Below are 26263 nucleotides of genomic sequence, written 5' to 3' on the forward strand. Positions count from 1 at the left end.
CATGAAATCTATTTTGATACTTAAATTATTCAGGTTCTTTATGATCTTGTATTTTAAAAAGCTAGCTTTATCTGGCAAATTTTGATTGTAGTTTTTGTTAATTTCTTTCCTCTAATAGTTATTTTCTTTACTTTCCTGTATGGTCAGTTTTTGACTATTACCATTTTGCATTTTGAAATACTTTTTTTTCTGTCATTTCTGTTTTCTGTTTATTGCGCTTTCCTCTTAATTTCTTAGAAGTCCCCTTTTCTTTGTCATTGTCAGTAATAAAATTTCTGGTCTCCTTTCTCCACCTTTGCATGTTATTTTTTTCTCCTTTATAATAAAATTGAACAAAAACATTTTCATTTTCAGTAATTGAAACTAACTGGACTTTAAGTTTTCATTCCTGACCAGTGTTTATTAGTAAACTCTTCCCATTTTTAATTGGTTCTGGGTAATTCTTGTTTGGTGTTAGTGTGTTCTTAATTTTCATGTGTATTTCATGTTCTTAATTTACATATTTTGAAATGGCTTTTCCTTGCCCTTACATAAGAACTAAAAAAATTGGACTTTAGGTTCACATTCCTTTTCCCTCAGAATTGTTTTCTTAACTTCTTATTTCTCTAAGAAGTGAGCTACCATTTGATTCTTTCATACGAAAACAAAAGTTGAGGAAGCTTTATAGAATAATCCATTAGGAGTTTCCCCCAGCAGTTCTAGGAGCAGATCATTTTTCATGATGAATTCTCCTTAAATTTATGGTGATTTTTGTAGATCATTTACTTATTGCTTCTTGTTTTTTTTTTTACCAAGTTTTATTCTACTTTCATACAGATTTTGGAACTCTCAAAGTCTTTATCATTTCTTAAATGATTTTTTTTGTCTCGTCTCACAGCTGTGTAACATGTTCTCAGAAAAACTTCCTTAATATATTGTTTTCAAATTGCTTGTTTTTCATAAGCTTGTCTCATTTTATTGATATACTATCCTATCATCTTACTAAAAACACAGATGAGGTATTTGTTCTTGTGGTGGTTTTAGTTATTTCCTGTTTCTTGTGTTTTGTTTCCCAGGACTACTTCCATAGATTGTTCTGTTTGATTCCTGATTCTCTTAATTCTAGAGCAGCCTTTTTTTTTTTTCACTCGTCAACTTGTATTAATAACTTAAGTAAAGTCTAAATTGTTCTGACTTGATGTTTGGTTGAATGCTTCATCTGTAATTGTGAAGGCCACTCTTTGTTTTCCTTTGGTAACAGCTCCCCCTGAATATGGCATAGCAATAGTTAGGCTAGATTCCTGACTCCCTGCCACTGGGTTGGATATGGGTTAATCAATGGTAGGATTTGGGGTAGGCTGTAGGGGTATGGTGGCAAGTGAGATTTCCTATATAGTGTGTTGTGGCTAGGGAGTCCCCTTGGGCTTTAACTCCATAGTGATGTTTGGGAAATGGGTTCTTCTGGATGCTCTAGGGTAGCAGATCCACAGAGCCCTTCCATGCTGAATGTAACAGCTGGGAACATGCAGGTCATCCCTCTGAATGTTGTTCTCATCTTGGGCAATTTCAGATCTGTGGGTGGTTTCCCTCTGTAGTCACTGAAACAAGTTTTCCCCTTTATTTTGATTGCGTTAGACACTGATGAGCCACACGTTCTCCTTCCCATGAAAGACTAGTGTTCCCAGTACTGAAAGTACTGTTGGCAGAGTGCCTTCAGCTGCCAACCTCTTCAAGGATTGCCTGTTCTGCAGAGAGTGCCTTTCCCAAGGTCTCGCCCCTCCCCTATCCTTCCCACATACCATAACAGACTGACACGGAAGCATAAAAGTTTGGCCATCTTGGTCCACTTCAAGGCTGCTCTGAAGGGCCATTTTAGCTCCACAGCCCCTTAACAGCTCTTAGTGAAGATACCCTTGAGCTGTATCACACATCAGTTTCTTCCTCTGCCCACTCCTGCTTCCATCTCCCTTCCACAGGCATTGATCCCAAGGGTACTTCTTAATACCCTGCATGCTAAACTCCATCTCAGAACCTGTTCCTAGGTAACCCAGCCTGAACCATTAGCACAGGAGAATAATAGATGTAAAGCATCAAATAGATATGCTTAGGTTACTATTTTATTCTTATGTTTATTATGAACATTTTAGTGTTTGCTTCACTGAAGAAGAGCCTAAGAATTACTAATAGAAATCAGAAGATTATATCTATTGAACTTTATCTGAATTCTAGAGAGCTGTAGTTCAGCCAGAATGAAAATTTAGTTAAAATCAACATTTCAAAGTACTTTCCCAATAGTTAGGTTTGTAGGTTCACTCTGCTTACCTGCTTTGATGGCATAGTAGTTAAAGTCTTCAACCAACAGTAGCCATGGTTCTTCAGAAAATATGACAGATCCATGCTCAGATCCTCTTAGTGCTCCTTTCCTAAAAAGTGCACTGTCCTACCAGTTCTTTGCAATTATACAATTAACTTGTCTTTGTTATGTTACAGCCACACCTGTCGTTCAGAAACTGTATCATCATTACTGTTACTTCACTTGGGGAAACTTTTTGACTGGTGTTAATTTTTTTCAAAATCTGATTTTAGGATATTTTTGTCCTGTTCCCCATATAACTAGATACTTTAAGGCAAATACAAGGAGGGATTATGTGACATGTACAGTATTTTTCAGTCTTTTCTAAAACATCTTTTTCAGCATACTCACGTACCCAGACTTATACCTTTAATAACAAGCAATTGCACATCAAAATCAGTTCCTGTGAGGAGGTAAGTTTCCAAAATTTGTTTTAGTATAGCTTAATAGTGTATTATGTTTAATTCTTAGCCTGGCACAAAAATTGGTTGTCATTAATTTCTTGCCTTCCAGAAGCCTTAATAAAAGTTTTTTCTCTTAGATCATAGAAGGGAAAAGGAATGCAGTGATTATTATGACCACCCACATTTCTCAGTTTTATCATATTAAGCTTTGATTTATTTGGGCCACTGGCTGCCTGGTTTTCAGAGAATATCGAGTCTAAAGTCAGGCCTTGATTAGAGTCCTATAACTAACTGCCACTGATCGGCTGCCCCATCTTGGGCAATTACTTAACTGCTCTGAACCTCCATGTCTACATATGTAAGTGGGCAAATGGTATGAAACCCATAGAATTATGAGGATTAAATGAGATACACATTAGTAGATTTGAACATAGTGTTTAGAACAGAGTAAATAGACCTATTAGGTCAGTTGGTCAATCTGTCCTTAAGATTTCTACAGTTTTTAATAACTATCAATAATAAAAAACAGGATTTGTGCATTTGATGTTTAAGAAAGCTGTGAAGAACTCTTTCTCTTTTTTGGTTAATATGTTTGTGTAAGTACTTTAAATGTTAGGAAAAAGCTGAAAAAGACATTATTACCTTTTAAGTTATTTGGATTTCTGATGACAGACAATTGTCTAATCACCTCTCTTCTGTGTTGGGGGTCAGAAAACTACAGCCCACTGGTCAAATCTGGCTAACAGTCTAGTTTTGTACAGCCCCTAAGCTAAGACTGTTTCCTACATTTTTGAAGGGTGGTTGAAAAGGAGGAAAGAAGAACATGGACATGGAGACTGAATGTGGTTTGCAAAGCCTAAAATATTTACTCTCTCACCCTTTACAGAAAAAGTTTACCAATCCTTTTCTTACATTGAGGAAAATTGTAATGGAGAAATAGGAATGTGACAGAGAAGGCGGAGTCAGGAAATAAATGCATCATGAAATTGCCTTGAAATGGGAAGCAATTCAGTAACTGTAGGGGAAGTGAGTTGGGGGTATAAACCAGGCAGAGATGTGAAGCCGTGCCGCATGCTGCAGAGCCATCAGGCAGGCCATTGGGGTCAGATGTGATAAACGGAAGGTGTTAGGAAGAAAAGAGGTGGACTGTAGGAGCACGGGAGTAGGCTGAAGTCAGTATAGAGGACTTTGAATGTTCTGAAGAGGAATTCTGACGTTCTATACTTTGACACATTTTGGTAATGGCGGCATCCTAGTTTTTATTCCAGCTGTGAACAATGATTAAAAGGGATAGTGGGAAGCATTAGTTTAAGTAGGAATTCTTACAGCTCATGCAAGAGAGACAGGGTCTGAAATTAGAGCAATATTAATGATAGTTGGTTGAAAGAGATTCATTCAATAAATCCAGAGATTTCCTGTGTAAAAATGAGACTTGGTAATTGACTATGGATGAGGGAGGTGATGCCAAGTGCTTCAGACTGTGAGCTGTGGAGTCAGAACTCCAGGGCATGTAAGTCCCAGCTCTATCTTTTTGGGCAAGTTAATTTAACCTCCCTGTTTCACATTTCCTAGGCTATATAATAGTTGCTAAAAGAGTATATTTAAGAGGGTAAGAATTGATTTGTTCATTTGTGTGTAGTGTTTGAGTTGACATTCATTGCCTATGTAGAGATGTCCATGAACTGGTTGAAACCTATTAATAGCTGAACTGAAGACCAGTGCTAAAGGTAAAGGGCTAGGTGTGAGAAGCATAGTTGATAGAGCTAAAGGTGCAAACAGTGTTGCCAAGTAAAGACTGCAAAGAAGGAGTGGGCTGAAATGAGCATCAACCAGGTAAGCACCCATTTAAGAGTAGGTGGAGAAAAAAGTATTTAAAGAAAAAGAGGGCAGAGCTGTGTCATCAGATACCAGTTTGAGAGCTAGAGGGTGAAGGAGAAAATGTACAAGTACTTGATTAAGACTCTTTTACATGTGTATTTAAGGAAACAAGAAAAGGACGATCCATTATATCTTCCTTGGTGACCATTGGGTATCTTCAGTTTCTAGTGCATAGTAGGTGTTTTACAGGTAGTTTTTAAATTAAAAGAAATTCATTAAATCTTATATTTGACCAACATTTTAAGTTCAAATTATGGGGCACCCTTAAGATACTTTTGAACATGTTAGCATATAAATAGTTGGAGCCTCAAAATAAGTTAAGCATAAAGTTAGGATGGCCAACATAGAAAAGACTAGAAACAATAAATGCTGGCAAGGATGCGGAGAAAGGGGAACCTTCCTACACTGCTGGTGGGAATGTAAACTAGTTTAACCATTGTGGAAAGCAGTATGGAGGTTCCTCAAAATAGAAATCCCATTTGACCTGGGAATTCCACTCCCAGGAATTTACCCTAAGAATGCAGGATCCCAGTTCCAAAAAGACATATGCACCCCTATGTTTATCACAGCACTATTTACAATAGCCAAGATATGGAAGCAACCTGAGTATCCATCAGTAGATGAATGGATGAAGAAGAGGTGGTACATATACACAATGGAATACTATTCAGCCATATAAGAAAGAAACTAATCCTATTTGCAACAACATGGATGGAGCTAGAGTGTATTATGTTCAGTGAAATAAGTCAGGTGGAGAAAGACAAATACCAAATGATTTCCCTCATTTGTGGAGTATAACAACAAAGCAAAACTGGAGGAACAGAAGAGCAGCAGACTCACAGACTCGAAGAAGGGACTAGTGGTTACCAAAGGGGAGGGATGGGGTATCATGATTGATGCACATGGTGTGTGTGGGGTCATGGGGAAGACAGTGTAGCTCAGGGAAGACAAATAGGAACTCTGGCATCTTATTACACTGATGGACAGTGACTGCAGTGGGGTATGGGTGGGGACTTGATAACATGGGTAAATGTAGTAACCACATTGTTTTTCATGTGAAACCTTCATAAGAGTGTATATCAATGATACCTTAATAAAAAATAATAAGAAAATGGAAATAAATAAATAAGTTAAGTATTTGACAGTTATAATACCTAAAAACATGTCTTAGACTTTAATTCAGGGAGCAAAGTGCAATATTATAAGAGAAAGTATTAATTAATATTTAGTTGTAAATTTACATTTGTACAAATGTTATAACATTTAGTCATAATTAACTTTTATTTTTCAGGCGTTCATTTGAATTTTTAGATTTATTGTTACAAGAGTGGCAAACTCATTCACTGGAAAGGTATGCATTGATCCTATCCTCCCCCCACCCCCCACTTCCCTACCCTCTGCAGTTTTTTGGAAGTTGACGATGTTGGTTTTGTATTATTTCTCATTTAGCTTAAAAGTTAATTGTACTGGTTTTCCTTTAAAGCTGTGGTGTCATGTTCCTCTTATTCATTATAGCTCTGATTTTCTTCTGTCTGTGGAGTGAGTGAGGGTCTCTTAAGTAGAATAGGTTATGTAAGATATTCCATGCTAAATTGGTCAAAAATTTAAAAATATATCTCTAGTCAGGTGAGATAGGTTTCCTGAGGTGCAATTATTCAAGTAATGAATGGTTTAAGATAGAAGGAAGACACTTCTTTCGGAGGAAGGAGATTTTAAAAAGGAAAAGATTTGTTGGAAAGTTTCTCCACACCAGCCATCAGGTATGTACTGGGCAGTGTCTTGACGTAGCTCTGAGATGAAAAAGGAAAACATGGGCAGCTAGTCAGTCACTGGCCATTGGCATGGCTCTATTTCTCATTCATTTCAATTTTGAAGTGTGGGATATACATACATGAATACATTCCTGATTTTCCACTTTCATGGAAATTATTAAATCTGTTCACAGCCCATTTAAAAAAAATAGAATTTGTTCGTAATGTAGGCATAATATAATTTCAAATTTTCTTTACATTCTTTTGTGGTGGCTATTTACTTTAGTCAGATCATAACTGATCATACTGTTAGATCATTTTCTACATTGGTGGGTTAATAAAAAACTATATAGAAGGTCCTTTATTCATTAAAAATTTTAAATTTGAATACTAAATATATTATCTGGATTCCATAAAAAGATAATTTTCAGGTTTTTAATCTTTGACTTGTCAGAAAGAAATCATATATGAATGAAATGTTTGAGGTGGGTTATTAGAAATCTTGCAATCTTAGATTTATTATTATTATGAACTAGTTAATCTGTTTACTTCCCCTGCCCCTTTGTGATTGATGTCTAACATATAGGCAGTAAATATCATTTGTGGTGAAATACGTAGTTTTACATGAATGTAAAGATGTTTTATTTTATAGACATGCAGCCGTCTTGGTTGAAACTATTAAGAAGGGAATTCATGATGCTGATGCTGAGGCCAGAGTAGAGGCAAGAAAGTAAGTCTATAATTTTTTTGTGTGACAATTTAAAGACACTTTGGTCTTTTCTTTGAAAGGGGTTAAACTGGGAGAATGAAAACACCAGGTGTCCCAAGTATTCTATTTGATTAGCTCTTAAGTAAAATTGAGACTGATTTTTCTCCATTAAATCTATACTTGATGTCTAACAGTTTACTTCTCATTGTCATTTGTATAATCATCAGTATTCTTATTACATTCTCACTTGTGTTGTGAACAAAAATAACCATCATTTATTGAGCATGTGTTATGTACCTAATACTGTAAGGGGTACTTCATAAATTTTATTTTCTAATCTTTAAAATGATCTGCAAAGGTAGAATCTCCATAGATTGGCAACTAATGTTCAGAGACTTGGGGATTTACCCAAGGCCATACAAACCATAAGGATCAAAACTGCCAGATTTTGAACTTTTCCCAAAAGCTTGCCATCTTTCCACCGAAACTTAATAAATTTAGGAAGTATTCACTTGACACATAGTGAATGTATTAAAAACTCTGTGGGCCCATCTTCATTCTTCTTGAATATACATGTTTTATGTGAATGTCTGATCATGTAAAGCTATTGCTTTATGTGGTCCCCCACTTTTTGTTTGTTCATTTGCTTTACAGGACATACATGGGTCTTAGAAACCACTTTCCTGGTGAAGCTGAAACACTGTACAATTCCCTTGAGCCATCTTATCAGAAGAGTCTTCAGACTTACCTGAAGAGTTCTGGCAGTGTGGCATCTCTTCCACAATCAGACAGGTCCTCATCTAGCTCACAAGAAAGTCTCAAGTAAGGTCATAAAATGATTACTGATTTCTTCCTCTCCCCGCCTTCCCAGAGTTGAATGGTTGATTCTGTGCTTGCTGTCACTTAAAGCTTTAAAAGAATGATGACTCAGATGTACTTACTTACTTTCTGCCTGTGCCTCCAGGATTGGATTACATGCCAATGTAACTTCCTCTCTTTGGATGAAGAGTTTAGTGATTCAGATTTTGTTTCTGTATGTTCATGTCTGTGAAAAAGATTAGCAAACATTGTTTATATACCTTTTATAATACCCCCAAATCGTTCATGCAGTAAGTAGCCCATTTCTAGAACATTGTAATGGAGGAATTGTAATGGAGAGTCAGAATTCATCTTCAGAATTCTTAAGCAGCACTGTGACTCTTAAAAACTCCACTGGATTCCTTCTTTGCCTTTTTTGCACAGCTTAAGATTCCAACAAATCCCTCAAGGGGGTGAAAATTATCTAGTATCTGACCTCACTTCTCTGTAATTCCATTCTAATCATTAGGTTGGCTCCTTAAACCCTTGCTGCTTTGGCAGCCTTGACCTTATTTTCTGTCTCTCTAGCCCTGTGAGATTGCTAAAATCTCTAATGTCTCCTCTGCTCTCTGGCAGTGGCCACAAATACATGCAGATTTCCCCAGGGAAGAAGAGCTTACAAAGTGGGAGCTTACCTCTCTGTAACTCCTGTCTCTTTGGCACCTTGCCCCCACAAAGATTGCTGGTTGCTTTGGCAGCTCTCTGATGTAGGACTGGGACCAGGGTGAGGCAGGTGAGGCAGGTGGGGCACAGAATTCAAGAACGCACTCACAGGGTCTTATGAGCATTGTACTGAAGGTCAGTGACTTGTTCGTTTTCAGAATAAAAGCAGATATAATCTGATTTCAAAAAACATAATTATTGTAAGAATAATTACTTATCTAGATTTTGATTTAAATTTGTGGTAAATCCTTCACCTCACATCAGCTTTGGTGCTTTTTTCTCTTTACTTTTATTTTCCATGCCCAGACTTTAAAGTGCATATGAGTCCCCTGAAGAACTTTTTAAAATGCAGAATCTGAGTCAGTAGGTATGGGATAGGGCCTGAGATTTTGCATTTTTTACATGTTTCTAGGTGATGTCAGTTTTTTTATCAGTAGACCATACTTGGAGTCGTAAATATCTAAACAAGATACTGTATTTTACTCTAGTGTAACATCTTTAAACATAAACAGCTTTAAACTCTATGAACCTTGAAGTGGTCAGCCTCAGTCTAATAGGGGAACAATTTTAGGGGAAACAGTTATAAAACTAATATAATATTGGGTTTAATAACTAAACACCAAATCTACCATTTGATCATAATAACTTAAAGAATATTTTTCAATAGCCTAATGTTAACCAGTTTAGGGCTTTTGCTTCTTTCTTCCCCCCACCTTTAAAATGTATAGATAAGCTTTCCAGAACCCCCTTACATATTTAGGTATATAATTTATCTACCGGCTTTGAAGTACCATTATAATTTAAGATACTCAAAAAAGATATTAAAAAAGGGACATGGTGAATTTTTTGAGACAATTATAGCTGTTTTGCTCCGCAAGCATGCATATTATCTCAGCACTAGTTTTTAGCCGTGTTTCTGTTGCCTGTTACAGGCAAACTCTGTAGCTCTTCTGTAGGCAGTCTGAGACCTACATGGTAACTGGGTGAAATGCCCATGGCCACAGCCATTATGGCTTAGAGGCTTTGGTTACACTGAATTCCCTAAGTGCTGGAATAACACTACCTCTCTCTCTTTGTAAGTAAAAAAAATACTCAGAATACAAATGTCGTAGGGTGCTGTTGGTGAGTCCTCTGGTGAGCACTGTAATAAGTGTGATGAGGACCAGTGTGAACAGCAGCAGCCTGGCCCCATCTCTGCAGAGCTTACAGTCTATTTGCTAGTTATTTCATTTCTGCTTCACAGCTGTTTGAGATGCTGTTAATATGTGACAGCACTGTCTTAAAGTGAGTGGTGAATTAAAATTAGGAGTACTTCTCAACTCTTCAGTAACCTCTACTAAGAGCATTTTCATTCATTATTAGGGGAGGAGTGATACATTACGTCTTCTTACTAAGAATATCTCTTTTTACCTTGCAGTCGCCCTTTTTCTTCCAAATGGTCTACAGCAAACCCATCAACTGTGGCTGGAAGAGGTAAATTGCCTTTTTAAGTGAGAGCGTTGTACCTAATAAGTAAATTAAAAGCTACTTTGTAAGTGGCATAAAAGTCACTATGTAAAATAACTTTCTCACTGTGGGTCACATCAAGAGTTTGAAAGTTTAAAGTGGTTTTAAAAAATGTTTAAAAGCTAAACAGTTAAAAGCAGTAGCTTTTAAACTACCATCTACAGTACCACTCACATACACAATACCTATGTTTTTATGCCATATGCTCTATATAATATACACAATGTAGCATGTCCCATTATATTCAGACAGTACACACAGAGTGTGTGTATATTTTGTACACAGCATATATGTATAGTATACTCTGCAGTTGCAGGCAGCGCTTACTCTTACGCACTGTGGTTTCTATTCTATTTCACTTCTTTAAAATGCTTGTCGCAATCTGTTCTGTTGATTTCACAGCCTATTAATGGGACATAAGTCACAGATTATAAAAATCCTCATTTTTAAAACTGGGAAACTAAATGACCAGAGATCTATTGGCTCACTTTGCATTGCCTGCAAGGAGCAGAACCTTCATTGTTTTCTGAATAACCCTCCTCCTGAGCTAGTACTCCTGACAGGTTTCTGATAGTTAAAAAAAAATAGTACTGCTACCATCTATTTATCTTGACTGGTGCTTCTTTTCCATGAAGCAATCATAAACATCACTTTGTCTGTTAGAGAGTCCTGTGAATTTTGCAAAATACATTGATTTTTCCCACTTTAAGAAAGAGTGAAATAGGTAGAGAAATACTGAGAAGATTGGCCAAGAAGATTAGTGTGACGGGATTGAAACTGAGGTGTTCTGACTTTAAGATACTATGCAGTACATAGTAGTGTCCATTTGGCCACTGCTTCCTCTTTGACCCTTTGTCATCATGGATTGGTTTGTGATGGTTTCACATGTGTATAATTTTTATGCTCTTTGTGGTGGTGTAAATGCTACAGGTTCCCTTTGCTCTATTTCCTGTAGTGTCGGCAGGGAGCAGCAGCAAAGCCAGCTCCCTTCCAGGAAGCCTGCAGCGCTCACGGAGTGATATTGATGTGAATGCTGCCGCTGGTGCGAAGGCACATCACGCTGCTGGACAGGCCGCGCGGAGTGGGCGACTCGGGATGGGTGCGCTGAATCCAGGTTCCTATGCATCACTGGGTAAGGCAGCTGATTATGGGAAGTTGTACAATGTTTTCTCAGTGAAGTCAGGATGATAGTGACATCTTAATCATTTCTATTTCATTTTTACTGGTTAAGGATACTCCATATGTTTTACTATGATCCCATTCTTAAGACATAGGTTCTGAGATACCTAAGCTGTCTTGTTTTCCTCCTAATTATCTTAATCAGAGGGGCATTTCTTGATTTAATGATTTAACAGTTCTGCACTACCACCACATCCAATCACAGGTTATTGAGGGAGTTTGGGGAGAGCACTGGCCTTGTATCCATCTTCTCTGGTCTCTTCTTCCTACTTCTTGAAGGACTAGGCAAAGGTGTTAACAAAGATGTAACAAAGTTAGCAGGCGGTTGATAAATGATTTTAATTTTCATAAAACTTCTCTGTATTAAAACATGACCTGCTAGGAATACAGTGTTATTTCAATATATTAAAATCAATATACTATACCATATTAGAATAAAGGACAAAAATTGTATGGTTATTGCAGTAATGCAAAAAAAGGCATTTGACAAAAATGGAACACCCTTTCATGATAAAAATATTCAACATACTAGGAATGGAAGGGAACTTTCTGAATCTGATAAAGCACACCTATGAAAAGTCCACAGCTGGCATACTTCATGATGAAAGGCTGGATGCTTTCCCCCAGGATCAGGAAAAAGATATCCTTGTCCTTCATAACAGCATTGCCATGGAGGTGGTAGCCAGGTCAGGCAAGAAAAAGAAATGAAAGGTTTCCAGATTGGAAGAGAAGTTAAAACTACACCATTTGCAGAAAATATTTGTCTTACATATAGAAAATCCTAAGGAATCCACAAAAAGAAACCTTATCAGAGCTCATTAATGAGTTCATCAATGTTGCAGAATACAAGATCAATATATAAAAATTAGTTGTATTTCTAAATGCTAAAAAAGAGCAATCCAAAAGTGAAAGTAAAACAATTTCAATTACAATAGCATCAAAAAGAATAAAACACTTAGGAATTAATACAACAAAAGAAGTGTAAGACTTCTCTAGGGAAAACCACTCCTGTGTTTCTCTTTGACTCTCACACTCGAAACACTGCTGACATCAGATGTGTGGGTTTTCCACACCAAGCAGTTCTCCTACACCAGCTGGGTGTCCTACAGTTCAATTCAATTGTGACACTAGCTGGAGTTAGCAGAGACCTCCCAGGTTAAGGGCTCAATCCTAGAAGACTTTCTGCCCTCCCACTTCAGACATTACTTCAAGTCCAGGTTGTCATCTGTGCTTCTGACCAACTGGCTGCACAGCAGAGGTTCTCATGAGCCCCTCCTTGGGTTCAATAATAATTTGCTAGAGCAGCTCTCAGAACCTGGGAAAATGGTCTATTTACTGGATTACTGAGTTATTACAAAGGATGTTAAGGGATGTGAATGAACAGCCAGATAAAAAGATACATGGAGTGAGTCCAGACGGGTCCCAAGCATAAGAGCTTCTGACTCCATGGAATTCAAGTGCACATGCATGTGTCCACCAACCCAGAAACTCATGAATCTTGTACTTTTAGGATTTGTATGGAGGCTTTATCACATAGGCGTGATTGATCATTAACGCAGTCTCCAGCCCCTCTGCCCTTCCGAGGGGCTGAAAATTCCAAGTTTCTAAATATGACTTCATCTTTCTAGTGACCAGCCCCCATCCTGAAACTGTTCAGGAGCCCACTAGGAATCAACTCATTAGAAACAAAAGATAATCCTATCACCCAGAAAATTCCAAGGGATTTAGGAGCTATGTCAGTACCAGGATCAAAGACCAAATATTAGAATTTGTAGTGTTCTGATCACTTGTAAATTACAAGTCTTAGGAGCGCTATGTCATGAAACAGGCAGAGACGTGTGTGTGTGCATTTATATATATATTTTTTGTTTTGTTTTGTTTTTTTATATCACACTTGTACACTATTAACTAAAACACATTGTTAAATGAAATTAAAGATCCAAATAAATGGAAAGACTTCGAGGTTCTTTAAAGACTTAATACTGTTAAGGTGGCAAATTGACCTGTAAATTGAATGCTCTCCCTATCCTAAATCCAGCTACCTATTTATAGAAATTGACAAGCTTATCCTAAAATCCATATGAAAATGCAAGGGATCCATAATGGATGAAAATCTTGAGCAAAATTAGTGGACTTATACTTCCCAATTTCAAAACTTACTTCAAAGCACCAGTAATCAAATCTGTGTGGTACTGGAATGTGGATAGACATATAGACCAGTATAATAGAATTAAGAGACCAGAAACAAACCCATATACTTATGGTCCATTGGTTTTCAACAAGGGTGCCAAGACTATTCAGTGGGGAAAGAACTCTTTTCAATAAATGATATGGAACAACTCAATAGCCACATGCCAAGGAGTGAATTCAGACCTCTACCACACACCATATCCAAAAAATTAACTCAAAATGGATCAAAGACCCAAATATAAGAGCTATAACTATAAAATTCTTTAAAGAAAACATAGTTGTAAATCTTTGTGACCTTGTGTTAGGCAGTGTTTTCTTAGATAAACTACACCAAACACACAGGCAACCAAAGAAAAGATAGTATATATTGGACTTCATCAGAATTAGTTTTATGCTTCAAAGGGCGTCATCAAGAAAGTGAAAAGAATACACAGAATGAGAAAACTTTTGCAAATCACATATATTATTAAGGACTTACACCCCAAACATAAATAATTCTTACAACTCGGTAAAAAAAGATAATGCTATTTAAAAATGGGCAAAGGGTTTGAACAGACATTTCTCTAAAGACAGTATACAAATTGCCAGTAAACACGTGAAAAGATGTTCACCATCATTAGTTGTTAGGAAGTGCAGATCAAAAGCACAATGAAATTCTACTTCACATCCACTGGGATGGGTATTACCAAAAATATAGACAGTAACAAATGCTGGTGAGGATGTGGAGGAATTGGAACCTTCATACTCTGCTGCTGGGAATGTAAAATGGTGGAGCTGCTATGGAACAGTCTCGCAGTTTCTCAATTAAACATAGAGTAAAATGTCTTAATGTGAACATTTTATGTGATCTAGAAGCTCCACTCTCAGCTGTATATCCAAGATAAATGAAACATATGTTTTCATAAAAACATATACATGAATGCTCATAATAACATTATTCATAATAGCCAAAAAGTGGAAACAACCCAAATATCCATCACCTGGTGAATGGTTGAACAGGTTCACCCATACAATGAACTGGAATATCAGTCAGCCCAAAAAAGGAGTACATTTCATAAAAATGAAGTACTCATCCATGTTGCAAGGTGGGTGGACCTTGGAAACATTGCAAAGTCAAAAACAACCAACCACATATTGTATATTCCATTTATATGAAATGCCTAGAATAGGTGAATCCACAGAAACAAAGTAAATTATTAGTTGCCAAGGGCTGGGAATTGGGAAGAGGGAATGACTGACTCCTGATGGGCACAGGATTTTTTCTGAGGGTGATGAAAATGTTCTGGAATTAGATATTGATGAGAGTACAATCTGTGAATATATTAAAAACTGAATTGTGTTCTATAAAAAGGTGAATTTTATGGTACGTGAACTGTATCTTAATTTTAAGTGGGGGGAAAAACGGAAAACAAGTAAATAAAACCGATTTATCCTGAGTCTTAAAAAACAATATATTTAATATCTATTACCAGAAAAAAATATTGTATTTGAAATGTTTTAAATGTGAACTAGAAAACCAATTTGCAGCATTTTGTTTTTTCATAAGAAGGCCTGTAATAGCACCAGGAGATTGACTTAATTTCTTTTGGTTTGAATTGCATATCTACAAGGGAATGGTATCCCTCTATCCTCTTTTCTTTTCCTGGCCCAAGTTCACAGTAGAGAACTACTTGCCTATGGCTTTTTCCAGGGTTTAAACAATGGATTTTCTCATTCTCTCTATTTCAATTACTTTTTCCCTCCCTCTTCCCCTCCCTCCCTTCCTTCCTTCCTCCTTTCTTCCCCCACCCCCCCTCTGCTTTCTTACACACGAGGAACTCTGTTTTCTTCTGCTTTGAGCCTTGCTTATCATGGCTGAACATTTATGGATCAGAGGGAGTATTCACTTGTTTTTTAGCAAATACTTAATGAGCACTTTAGTTTTTGCAAGGCTCTCTGCTAGGTGCTGGAGACCCAAGAGATATAAGCTTCTAGACTAAAAGAGTTTCTCAGCCTAATGGTAGGTTGCTAATGGACAAGCAGCTAAAGGTTTGTTGCATTTTATGCATTTTGAGTTTGAAGTTCCTGTGAGACATCAAACTGAAGGTGTTCAGGAGTCATAGTAATAGAGAAAGAGGTACATATAGTGGCTGTGAGATACAGAGGTATAGAACTCATTAGAGAGCTCTATGCTTGAGGTTAGATTTGGAAGTCATTAGAGAATGTTCTTTCTATAAGTTTTCAATATTAAACTCAGTACAGTCCTTAAAGTGGTTGCCACCAGGGTTTTTCCTCCACTTAAGTGCTGAGTCCTTTGGCAGTAGAGATCACATGAGTGTTTTGAAGTTTGCCCTTTAAAACTTTGTACTGAAGAGGAAACGGTATAATGGGAGATAAGAATTTGTGTTAAGGAAACCTTGATATACATATGCATATTTATGAGTATTTGTTCTCAACAACTGAGTTTGTGGAATTGCTTAGGTGGAAAAGAAAATAAATGGATTCAGTGGTGTCATGTGGACAAAAGTCAGATTTCATTTGAGGGAGAAGTTGGACATAGAATCTGTCTTAATGCTTGATAGTCAAGAAAAGATGTGTCAAGAAAAGAACATTTGTAAGAAGCAGCTAGTTAAGAGGTAGTGAACTTTTTGCTTTTTTAAGATTGGAGGAGTTCAATATGTTTAAATACTAAGATGGTAGAGTCAGTAGACATGGAAAACCTTAAAAATGTAGATTGAGAGGAGATAATTTATGACCAAAGTTCCTGTGAAAGGCATGAGGAATAGGATGTATAGCACATAGCTGGTGAGTTAGCCTTTGATGTGGGAGGGTCACCAGCTTCACTGATGTAGAAGGGAAGGAAATGAAGAAAGGTGTAGATTGAGCTATATATTTGGAAGTAGAAAGAATTAAGAGAGTGTCATCGAGAAAGTTGTTGTGACTTCCTGCCTAAGGAGCCAGAGTCCGGATCGTGCGCCAGAGAGGCACCTTGAGATCTGGAATAGCCATTGAGAGAGAGGAAGCAGGATACTCTTCTGGGCTTCCTACAACTAGCCACACATTTGGGTACTTGTTAGAAGGACTCACGGGAATCAGAAGCAGCTGTACTTGTAGCTGAGGCTTATTATTGCAGAAGGACCCACAGCAGGATCAGCAAGGAAAAGGATTCATCAGGTGGTTTGGAGGAGTCTAGGCACAGGCCTTCAAAGTTCTCCCTCCCAGAAGCTAGGATAAGGGGCTAAACAACATGCTCCTTCCTCCAACAATAAAATGCAGAAACATGTACAGTATACCCAGGAAAGCTCACTAAAGTCTCAGTCCAGAGCAAGCATGGAAAGGAGGAGTTATGTAGACACCGCCACACAACCAGCCATAGTTACAGAATTCTATATTCCCAAAAAGAAAGCAGGTGTTCATTTGGTATAGTAGAGTTCAGTAACCCTCCCAGCACACAAAATAATCTTATCATTGAGGAGCATCCAAAACTAAGGCCAGCCAAGGGCCAACCCCACAGAAGTAGGCCCTTCTTAAGAGCAGCATCAAGCCTGGTATGTTAATACTTGCCTGCACGTCCCTGAGGGCCAAACCTGATAATTATCGCCGTTTCTAGTAGCACCAGTGAGCATGATTTTGTGATTTTGTAGTTTTCTGTGTTGAGGCATCTCAAGTGGTGAAGTAGAGACATCGAATTCTTAGGTATATCCAAATTTGAGGTTTTATAGGGACTGAAACTTCTAAGAAAGGGTGGAATTTAGCAAAACAACAAGGCAGTAAACAGAGGATAAAGATGAGAAAGCAAAAGAGTAGAATTTGGGTTTATACCATGGCTGTAAGGGAAACGCCAGGCAAGAAGACTGATGAGGATCCCAGCTGCTCAAAGCAGAGGGTTTGCTTGATGATGACGAGGGTCCAGGCTTGGAACATGGGCTTCACGACCCTCTCTAGGCTGGTGAAAATCACACTCATTATTGCTTTTTGTTTGTTTTGTCTCTTTACCTCACATGGGAACCTCAAGTTTAATCTCCTGGTATGTGTTAATTAAAAGCAAGCTTCATATATGTATATATATATGTCTGTGCTATGAATTCTGCCTTCTTAAAAATAATATTTTCTAGAGATTATAAAATAATTTTTTTCTAACATACTAAGTTTTTCTCTGTTCTTTGCTTGCTCTTTGATCAAAGAGGATACATCTGACAAGATGGATGGTAAGAACTTTTTCTAATTCTGCTACTGAAGGTTTTTATGGCTCTTAGATTCTATATAATATCTTTGTTCCTTCTCTTAATTTCTAAAAATAGATTACTTATTTAGCGGTAATCTTAATGTGAAAATGGGTACATAATTCTCTGAATTTTGGGCTAGGCATATCCACTTTTGGGTTTTGCAGTCTACTCAAATACTACGTCACTGTTAGTTGTAAGTTAAATAGGTTATCTTAAATTTTTTTACTTGCATTCTTAGAAGTATTTTTGATTTCTTAAGTCTTTTTCTGAAATATTAAATTCAGAAGAATGGAAAGGAATCTCATTACTGATTTGATTCAACTCCTTACTAACTGCTACAGAGAGACAAATTTTACAGATTCATATTGTTATTTTTGAAAATAAAATTCAGGTTATAGGTGCTGTTTTTTGAGAGTGAGTTTTAAATTAACATCTAATCAAAACTGAACTCTTAAGTTTTTAGGCTTTGCCTTTTAAATTTCAAACAAAATTCAAATAATTCTTGTTTATCTGTAGTTGCTTGGTTCAATATGATGATTTTTTTTTTATCTGTATGGTGTTTTTTTGTCTGATACCAGGCAGCTTATTATCTACATTTTCCCCTCCCTTCATCAGATACCACCATAATGGTGTATAGGAGCTTGAGCTTTTTTTAAGGACTTGAAAGAAGATGTTGAATCTGTAAATCATAGTATGAGAGCTAGGAAAAATGGAGAACTATTTTTCTGTCATTTATTATATAAACTCTGAAATTGGTCTATCTTCCATTCTGACGGAATGGGAGATTTATTTAACCTTGGTTTGGGTACATGACTGTTACTTATATTAGTTTCTGTGTTCCTCTGCATGTTTAATGTGCTTCATAAATTTAAAAACTATTGAATGAAAGGAAAGCCCACCTAGAGATAGTTTCTATATTTTAAACCCTTTGATAATCACTTCTAACCCTGAGATTCTGAATCCTTGAAAAACAAATTATTCTCACTTTCCAGATCAAAATACTTTGTTATTTGGGTCAGAAACATCAGCCTGTTGTAGAAATCACCTATGTTACATGTGTTACTCTCACTGATATGTATACACAGAGAAACATTGTGCTCTTTAGTAGTAGTGAGTTGTGGTATGTCTACTTGATCATTTTTGCTAGTTTTCATTGACATCTTAGGAAGCACATGTAAGCACTGAGGAAGTAACTGATGGATCAATAGTCTTTGTAATGCTTTAATGAAAGTACTGGGTTCATGAGGCCTATGTCATGGATTTCATTCTCTTGTTTGTAATCAGCTTTGCTAGTCCTTTCATAGACTACCTTTTGAAAATCCTACTTTGGAAAGACTTATATAAAAATCTTCATTTTTAAGAGAGAAATGTCAGAGTTGCATCTTTTTTTTTTTAAGGTATCATTGATATACACTCTTACAAAGGTTTCACATGAAAAACAATGTGGTTAGTACATTCACCCATATTAGCGAGTCCCCCCTGATACCCCATTGTAGTCACTGTCCATCAGTGTAGCAAGAAGAGTTGCATCTTTCTTGAGTGATTAATTTTCTTCACCATTTCAAATTTTAAGTATGAAATAGAGCAGTTAAAAGTATTACAGAATTTTGCCATTTTCAGTTATTTAGGTTTACCTTTTTTGTGTTGTGAGTCATTAGGTTATTTCAATGTTTTTTCTCAAAATGAACCTCTTAAAAATTAATGTAAGGCTGTCAGTCTAGAAGACATTTTTTGTTTTCATCCTTTCATTCTAGTCTTGGGTGGGAGGCATGAGGTAGATCTTAATATCAGCATTTGCAGAATTTGTTGAAATGTTATTGTTTTATTTTTCTTATTTAGGAACAGCATCTGAAGATGGTAAGAATTATACATTTTGTTAGTAACACAAATACCTTTACATTAATATTTTCATGAGTAGGTATTAAGTGTTTAAAACTAAAATAGGCTAATTTCTTTGCAAATATATGTAATTTGCCAGTAGTGGTAGCCTCTATATTTTATGTTTGGTTGCATTATATATGTAGATTTTCTTTTTTTTTTTTAATTCTTTGTACTGGAGTTTTGCTTTTATCTTGGATCATCTCATTCTGGAAAAACATAATTGCTTAACACGTTTAATAAAATCTAGTATAAAGTTAGTACATAGTTCCTTTTTTTTTTTCAGTAGTTTAATTAATGCTTTTGTTTTTGTGCTTTTGTTCTTTAATTTATGCCAATCCATTTATACTTTGGGGGAAGCATGTGCCATTGCTTTATTTATTTATTTATTGGAATTTAAATATCATCAGTATTTTAATGCTTTTATTTAGTCAGCTTTTAAAAAAAATGTATCTTTGGTTTTGAATCAGTGACTGGAGAATTGCATATATGATCTGAATTTGGGATTACAAAAAACTTAATACTTTCTTTTGCTGAGCCAGTGTATGTTAAAATAAAATTATTTCTTTTTAATTTGTAGAAAGGAAACAAATTCAATTTTTATGTTTATATTACCTTATTTGTATTTATCCTGACTTACTAAACCTCTCATTCTAAACACATTTTTTTTCTTCTTCTAAGTTTTACATGGATGACATTTTCTTGTGATATTTAACATTTTTTTGGTCTCATATTTACTCTGATACATTTGAAATATTTTTGTATTTCAACTTTTATTGGCGTGCTCTATAAAATGGTTTCTGATACTATGGCATTGTAATTCAGAATGGTGGTATCTAAATCTTTACATTACCCTAATTTCTTTGTCATTTTGGAAAAATTCTCCATTTCAAAAATAATAATTTTGTCTTTCTGTTTTACTTCTTAGTTAGGAGAACATTGTGTCCTACTCTAAACAAACTCTAAAAGGGTGAAGTAAAAGGCCTGAACTATGGGCTTACTAGGGACCTTGAAGTTGATAAACTGCTTTAGGACTCTACCAACAATAATTCTGGTTTTGCTTCTGTTTTATTCCTAGTTCTTAATCACTCTCTTTATCTTCCCTTGTTTCTTAATTTTGTAGTTTCTCCTTACACTTCAATATATTTTTTAATTAATAAATTAATATTTAGGCTTTTTAAAGGCTTGGTAGTATATTGAGATTGCCCTGTAAGTTGTGCCTTTTAACTAAAAAGGATTCTGAACGCTTCTTTATGGTTCTGTTTGGTATTGGTTCCAATTTGATAGTGGTTGAGGCTGTTGCTTGAGAACATCAAAGTACCTGCTACAAATATATTTTTGTTTTTACTAATGACAGTTTACTTAAGCACTTCCATATGCACTTTCTCCTTCGGTTCAAGAACCTTAGATCAAGAACCTTAGAAATCCATTCTTATGACTTGGTTTCGTGGAGGGGATGAGGCAGTGTTGGAGGAGAAGGGAGTGCATCTGGGAGGTGAAGAAGGAAATGTGTCAAGAAAAGTGCCAATTTGTATGTGATAGGTATTTCCTCAAGCCATTTTAGAAAAGAAATTGGTTGAGGGAAGAGAACAGTAAACATGTCCATGTACATCTGTAGTAATCTGATATTTACAGAGGACAAAAAGATGAGATAGTTTCCCTGGTATTTTCTCTAGTCAAAAGGATTGTTTGGGCTATTGTTTCTAAGATTAGGCATACATTTAAAATCATAGGCTGGATTTGAGAGTAAATTAAATTTCATGGAAACTGGAATTTTGGAATTAGAACTACCAATTAAGAAACAAGTGACATGCCCACAGTGATAATCGTAGCTCTGCATCACTGGACTAATAATGACAAACGAAGAATTGAAGTCTTTCAGTTTGACTTTATTCTTACCTTTGAAGGAAAGGCAGCTTGTGGTGCAACATGGAAAGAACTGTGTTTTGTTTTGTTTTTATTTTAAGAGAAATACAACTGTAAGTGGTGGTTACATTGTTACAGAATTCAATCATACTTGACAGGCTCACCCAATTAGAAAATTATAGTGAGGTTTTTTTCCCACATTACTAAGTATTATTACTGAAAAATGTCTTTTTTAATTATGTAAATAATTTTATTCCTTAGGCCGGGTGAGAGCAAAGCTTTCTGCACCACTGGCTGGCATGGGAAATTCCAAGGCAGATTCTAGAGGAAGAAGCCGAACGAAAATGGTGTCTCAGTCACAGCGTACGTATTGCCCATCAGTTTGCCTGTATTTGTGATATGTTAGGATAAGTATGTTGCTTGTATGTTACTGTATTAGGAGATTACCAGTGGATAAAGACAAAGCTAATTTCAAAAAAGACAAGCCACATACTGAGTTCTTGTTCTGTACTTTAGGTTCATCATCACCTGACAAAAATGAAGGTATTTTTTTTTTTTCAATGTTTTGGGTCAGTTGTGCATGTTTTGGAATTTTTTTGAGTGGATGTTGTCTTGTCTTTGGTGTGTTATTAGGGCTGCATCATTGATATCTGCCACTTAGAAAGAAAAACTTCATCTGCTGTACAAACTTTTGCATGGAGATATTTTAAATAGGACACATCTCCTAGCATTAAGGTTTTCACAGTCTACTCAGAAACTTGCAAATATGGAAAATTATGCATTTTAGAGGCAAAATAATTACCATATGTTAGCACCAAATCCAGTAGCATCTAGCTAGTGCCATTCTAGAACAGATAAGTGGTATCTTTGTACTCTCCCCAAAGTCTCTTAGAATGTGATTAGCATATTGGCAGGTATGTACTCATACATAGTGAGGAAACAAACTGAAATGGCCAGTTCTTTTGTGTTCCTTGTTACATTTTAGGTTTATATTTTTGCTGTTTCTTTGGGAACTGAGTTATTCCTAAGCACAATCATTAAAAAGCACAGTTCTGAGGTCTAGGTAAAATGAATGATCCATTTTGATGTGTTCCAGAATAGTAATGCATACATTAGTGGCATTATTAATTTAAAAGAGTTTATTCCCATTCCTTCTTTATCAAAAGGTTTTTGTTAGCACTTATCTCTAAAAACAGGAGTTTTTCCTAGAAAACTAATTCTGAGGTTATTCTATAGCTATTTTGAAAAGAAATAGATTTAATTATCTTCCACTGTTGTTTAGGTGAATTTATCAAGATGCCCTGTATGTCTTTTTTTTTAACTTGAATCTTTAATTCTTGAATCTTGCAATCAGGGAAAAGAGCTGGGCTTAGAGGAGACCAGAGTGGTGATTACACAAGTACTGCCTACCAGATTCTCCTCTTCTCTTCTTCCCAAAGTAAAAAAATGTCCAGGCAAAGTAATAATGGGGCACTCAGCAAGAGTCTTGAAACTAAGCAGAAACCACACAATTAAATTGGTTTGCAAATTGAAGATTATTTACATAAAAGAAAAATGATAGGTACCTGTGGGTAAGGGCTCTTCTCCCAACCAAATGAGGAATAAATTATACCACATTCTTCCCTAATCTTACATATTTTCAGAGTAATTTTTCAAAGTAACTTAATCTTTAGCAGGGTAGCATCGTAGTTTAGAGCTTTTCCAGTCCAAGTGTCGTGCCCAGACCAGCATCACATCACCTGGGAGCAAGTTAGAAGTACACAGTCTCATGCCACCACATCTCTTCTGAATTCTGTCTTTATAAGGTCACCAAGTGATCTGCTGTACAGTAAAGTCTGAGAAGCAGTGATTTAGACCATGGACTCTGGAGCCGTATTGCCCAGATTTTCATCAGGGCTCTTCCAGGTTATGTAAAGGTGCTGTGCTGTATTTCTGAATGCTCATCTGTAAAATGAAGGGGATAATCTCATAGGGTTGTTGTGAGACTTCAGTGATGTGGTATATTTAATACACTAAGGCAGTGCCTGGGCCCAGAGTACTAGCTGATGACATGATCCTCATTATTATTCTTACCCTGATGTCAACTGAATTTCATGCTCCTGTTGTGTACTTCTGTGCCTTGTTATTCTTGTGGCCTTCAGGAAGAAAAGAAATAAATAATGGTGCAGCGAGAAAATTTGAAGCATAAAGAAAAGGTAGCGACCAGATACTGTCCATATCCAGTATCTCAAGGATAAAACTCAGTTTTATGTGAGATGTTTTACTTAACTCCTCTTCTAAAGTAATGCAAAGACTAAACTCATGGCAAAGCTTCAAAGTGCTTTGTGTACATCTTTTGATCTTTATTATTAAGGACCTCCCTTTCAGGTATATTTAACTGCTGATCCCTTCAGCAGAATACAGAGTAATTTTTTACATTGGGCTTTTCACTTTGAAACTCAATTTACAACACTTCAAGGCCTCTCCTACATGGTGAGGACATAATGATAGGCTTTTTAGATCTACTAGGATTTTAAGATCAGAAGACTTTGGCACAATACAGTCACTTAGGTTTTAAATCATATTAGGGTTTTGTCTGTTGCTTGCTTATTTGTTTGAAAAAGGATATCGTGGCCCTATGTAATTTAATGCAAGTTTCTTTTCAACATTGCACAGAAATATTGCTGTGATCTCCATCTTTGTTGTAAAGTAATTCATCAGGGTTTGCATGGTCTTTCTATATCTTTATATCACCGTTTAGAAAAAATAAAATCTCTTGGGTCAAAGCTGGTGTGTTCTGGCAGCTGACCAAAATAAATAAAAGCAGACCCAGTGGAGGGACTTCCAGATTTACATTTATGTAAGGATTGTGTCTTTTTGTTGTTGTGAGCAGTGACTGGTTATGTACAAATGATTGTACAGCCTGTCAGAAACTTTGTCTCCCTTCCCTACTACCCCGTTTGTTTTTTCTCGTGTGTCTAAAGAAAGAAAATTTGTAGCTCTTTCATGTAATTTTTCATGAACTATAAGATTTTGTAGTTCTTCCTTATCTGTAGTTTTAAATTAAATGTTTAAATATGAAAACTTAAACATTTAATTATTTAGATGTTAGGCTATCAGACGAAAAGCTAAAGAATTTACATTTACTTTTGCAACTTCATTTCATCTGCTTTGTACATGAGTGTCTGATTTCAGTTTGTCAGCTGTAAAAACTATTAAATGTACTGCTTTTGTTATAGGCATCTATGGTTTTAGGGTTTTTTTAAAGTTTGCTTTTTTTGCTTTAGGGTTTTTTTATTTTTCTAAGAACTGACTAAAGCTTTCTTATTTCCATCTGCCATCCATTTTAAATCTGCTCCTTCCTCTTCATGGATTATAACCCTTACCCTAATTCTGCCTTTACACTTGTTCAGGATCACAATCTGCTAATACCATTGGTGGTAAGAATCTATAGACTTTATGTGTGCATCTGTTGTTCGATCACCTATTTTCATGATCAGGAATGGGTTCTATTCAGCAGAAATTCTTAACATACAATATTCCATCATTTTGTGATCATACTGGGGCAAAAATTGCCATTTATTATTTTTCTTTGACCTGTCTTTATTTTATTACCAAAACCCTGGATTTTAAAAATTGTCCAAGTTGATACCTTAGCAATGCCTTGAGAATATATCATAAAAATTTTTAATGGTAGTTTGAAAACTTTAGGCAGCACAAGAAAAATTAGGTATCCAATTGCAACTTTTGCATATTATTAATTTTCTAGTATACTATTCTCTAGGTACATTATGTTCTTTTTCATCAACTCTGTGGTTTTCTTAAAAGAAATAATTAACCTTGGTAGTTCTTTGCTTGGGAAAGAGTCTTGATATTTTCTTTTAAGTATAAATAATTCCAAAATGAATCATAAGTACTGGAATTATCACACTGTTTGTGGAGGGTTGGGAGGCTTTGGAGAAGAGAGAATACTGATATAGCAAATGAATACTGCCGATTTTATTTCCTGGGAGAGGGCATGAATGAACTTTATAGAGTGAGCTTGAATAATTTTGATTAATTCAATTATTTTAGAATAGGCAGAGTGGTTACTCTGCTTCTATAATGCATGTTTCCTCTCTGCTGAATAGACCCATATTTCAAGAATTCTCCGGTCTCCTACCAACACTTCTACCCCCTAAATTTATATTACTTTTAATAAAATACCATATTGTATGTGTTCAGTTTCTTGTTTGTACTTTTTATATTGTTGCAAGTGTTCTCATAAAATACTCCATCAGCTTATCTTGCATTGTGAGTTTGTGGCATGTTGGGTGTTTGGATGTTTTGGTGTGTATGTCTAGTTTAGACACTGCATGGAGAAAATAGGTACCTTGTGAGTATCCTTAAGGTTGTAACTGAAAGAAACCTGATTTGAAGATTCTTCACCTGAAGCATGAAACAATTCAAATGAACCATCATTTTAAAGTAGACTTGAATAATTTCCTGCAGTAATTTAAAATTCCTTCTACTCACATAGTAAGTTGCTAATTTCATCAGAAACACTGCTCTTGTTTTACAATATTGCTGTAACCAGTGGAAGATTAAGTTTCATTTTGTGTTCTAAAGTTTAGCAACTAAGCATGAGTTTAAATTGTACTCAGTAAGACCTTGCCAAGAAAACCATAGCCAGTATCTTGAACCCATGGACCACATCCAGCCTACCCACATACATGTATTATTTGGTCTACACAACATGATAAAAATCAGGAAATTTTGAGGCTTTCATTTTTTTAAATCCTAAAACCTAGCCAGTATTACCTCAAGACAGAACTGGTTAGGACTAAAAAGTCCGCACCCCCTGCCTTACACTCAGCACCTCTTCC

The 26263-nt window shown here is 36.0% G+C and overlaps 1 protein-coding gene across 39 annotated transcripts in view; it reads left to right on the plus strand.

Moving 5' to 3' along the window:
• Window positions 1-26263, plus strand: part of CLASP2 (cytoplasmic linker associated protein 2) — a 207596-nt gene that overhangs the window by 116044 nt on the left and 65289 nt on the right. For 20 of the 39 annotated variants that reach the window (XM_057491791.1, XM_057491797.1, XM_036892375.2 and 17 more), the window contains 9 exons: window positions 2675-2745; window positions 5906-5965; window positions 7018-7095; window positions 7729-7896; window positions 10013-10068; window positions 11057-11233; window positions 17634-17657; window positions 19515-19532; window positions 21681-21782. In XM_057491791.1, the coding sequence (XP_057347774.1) occupies window positions 2675-2745; window positions 5906-5965; window positions 7018-7095; window positions 7729-7896; window positions 10013-10068; window positions 11057-11233; window positions 17634-17657; window positions 19515-19532; window positions 21681-21782 (754 nt within the window). Of the gene's footprint in view, window positions 1-2674; window positions 2746-5905; window positions 5966-7017; window positions 7096-7728; window positions 7897-10012; window positions 10069-11056; window positions 11234-17633; window positions 17658-19514; window positions 19533-21680; window positions 21783-21935; window positions 21963-24811; window positions 24839-26263 lie in introns of all 39 variants that reach the window. The other 19 variants (XM_057491788.1, XM_036892293.2, XM_036892338.2 and 16 more) reach the window with 3 other exon arrangements.

Source organism: Manis pentadactyla, chromosome 14 (assembly GCF_030020395.1).
Source record: "Manis pentadactyla isolate mManPen7 chromosome 14, mManPen7.hap1, whole genome shotgun sequence".
In the NCBI taxonomy this organism is placed as follows: domain Eukaryota; kingdom Metazoa; phylum Chordata; class Mammalia; order Pholidota; family Manidae; genus Manis; species Manis pentadactyla.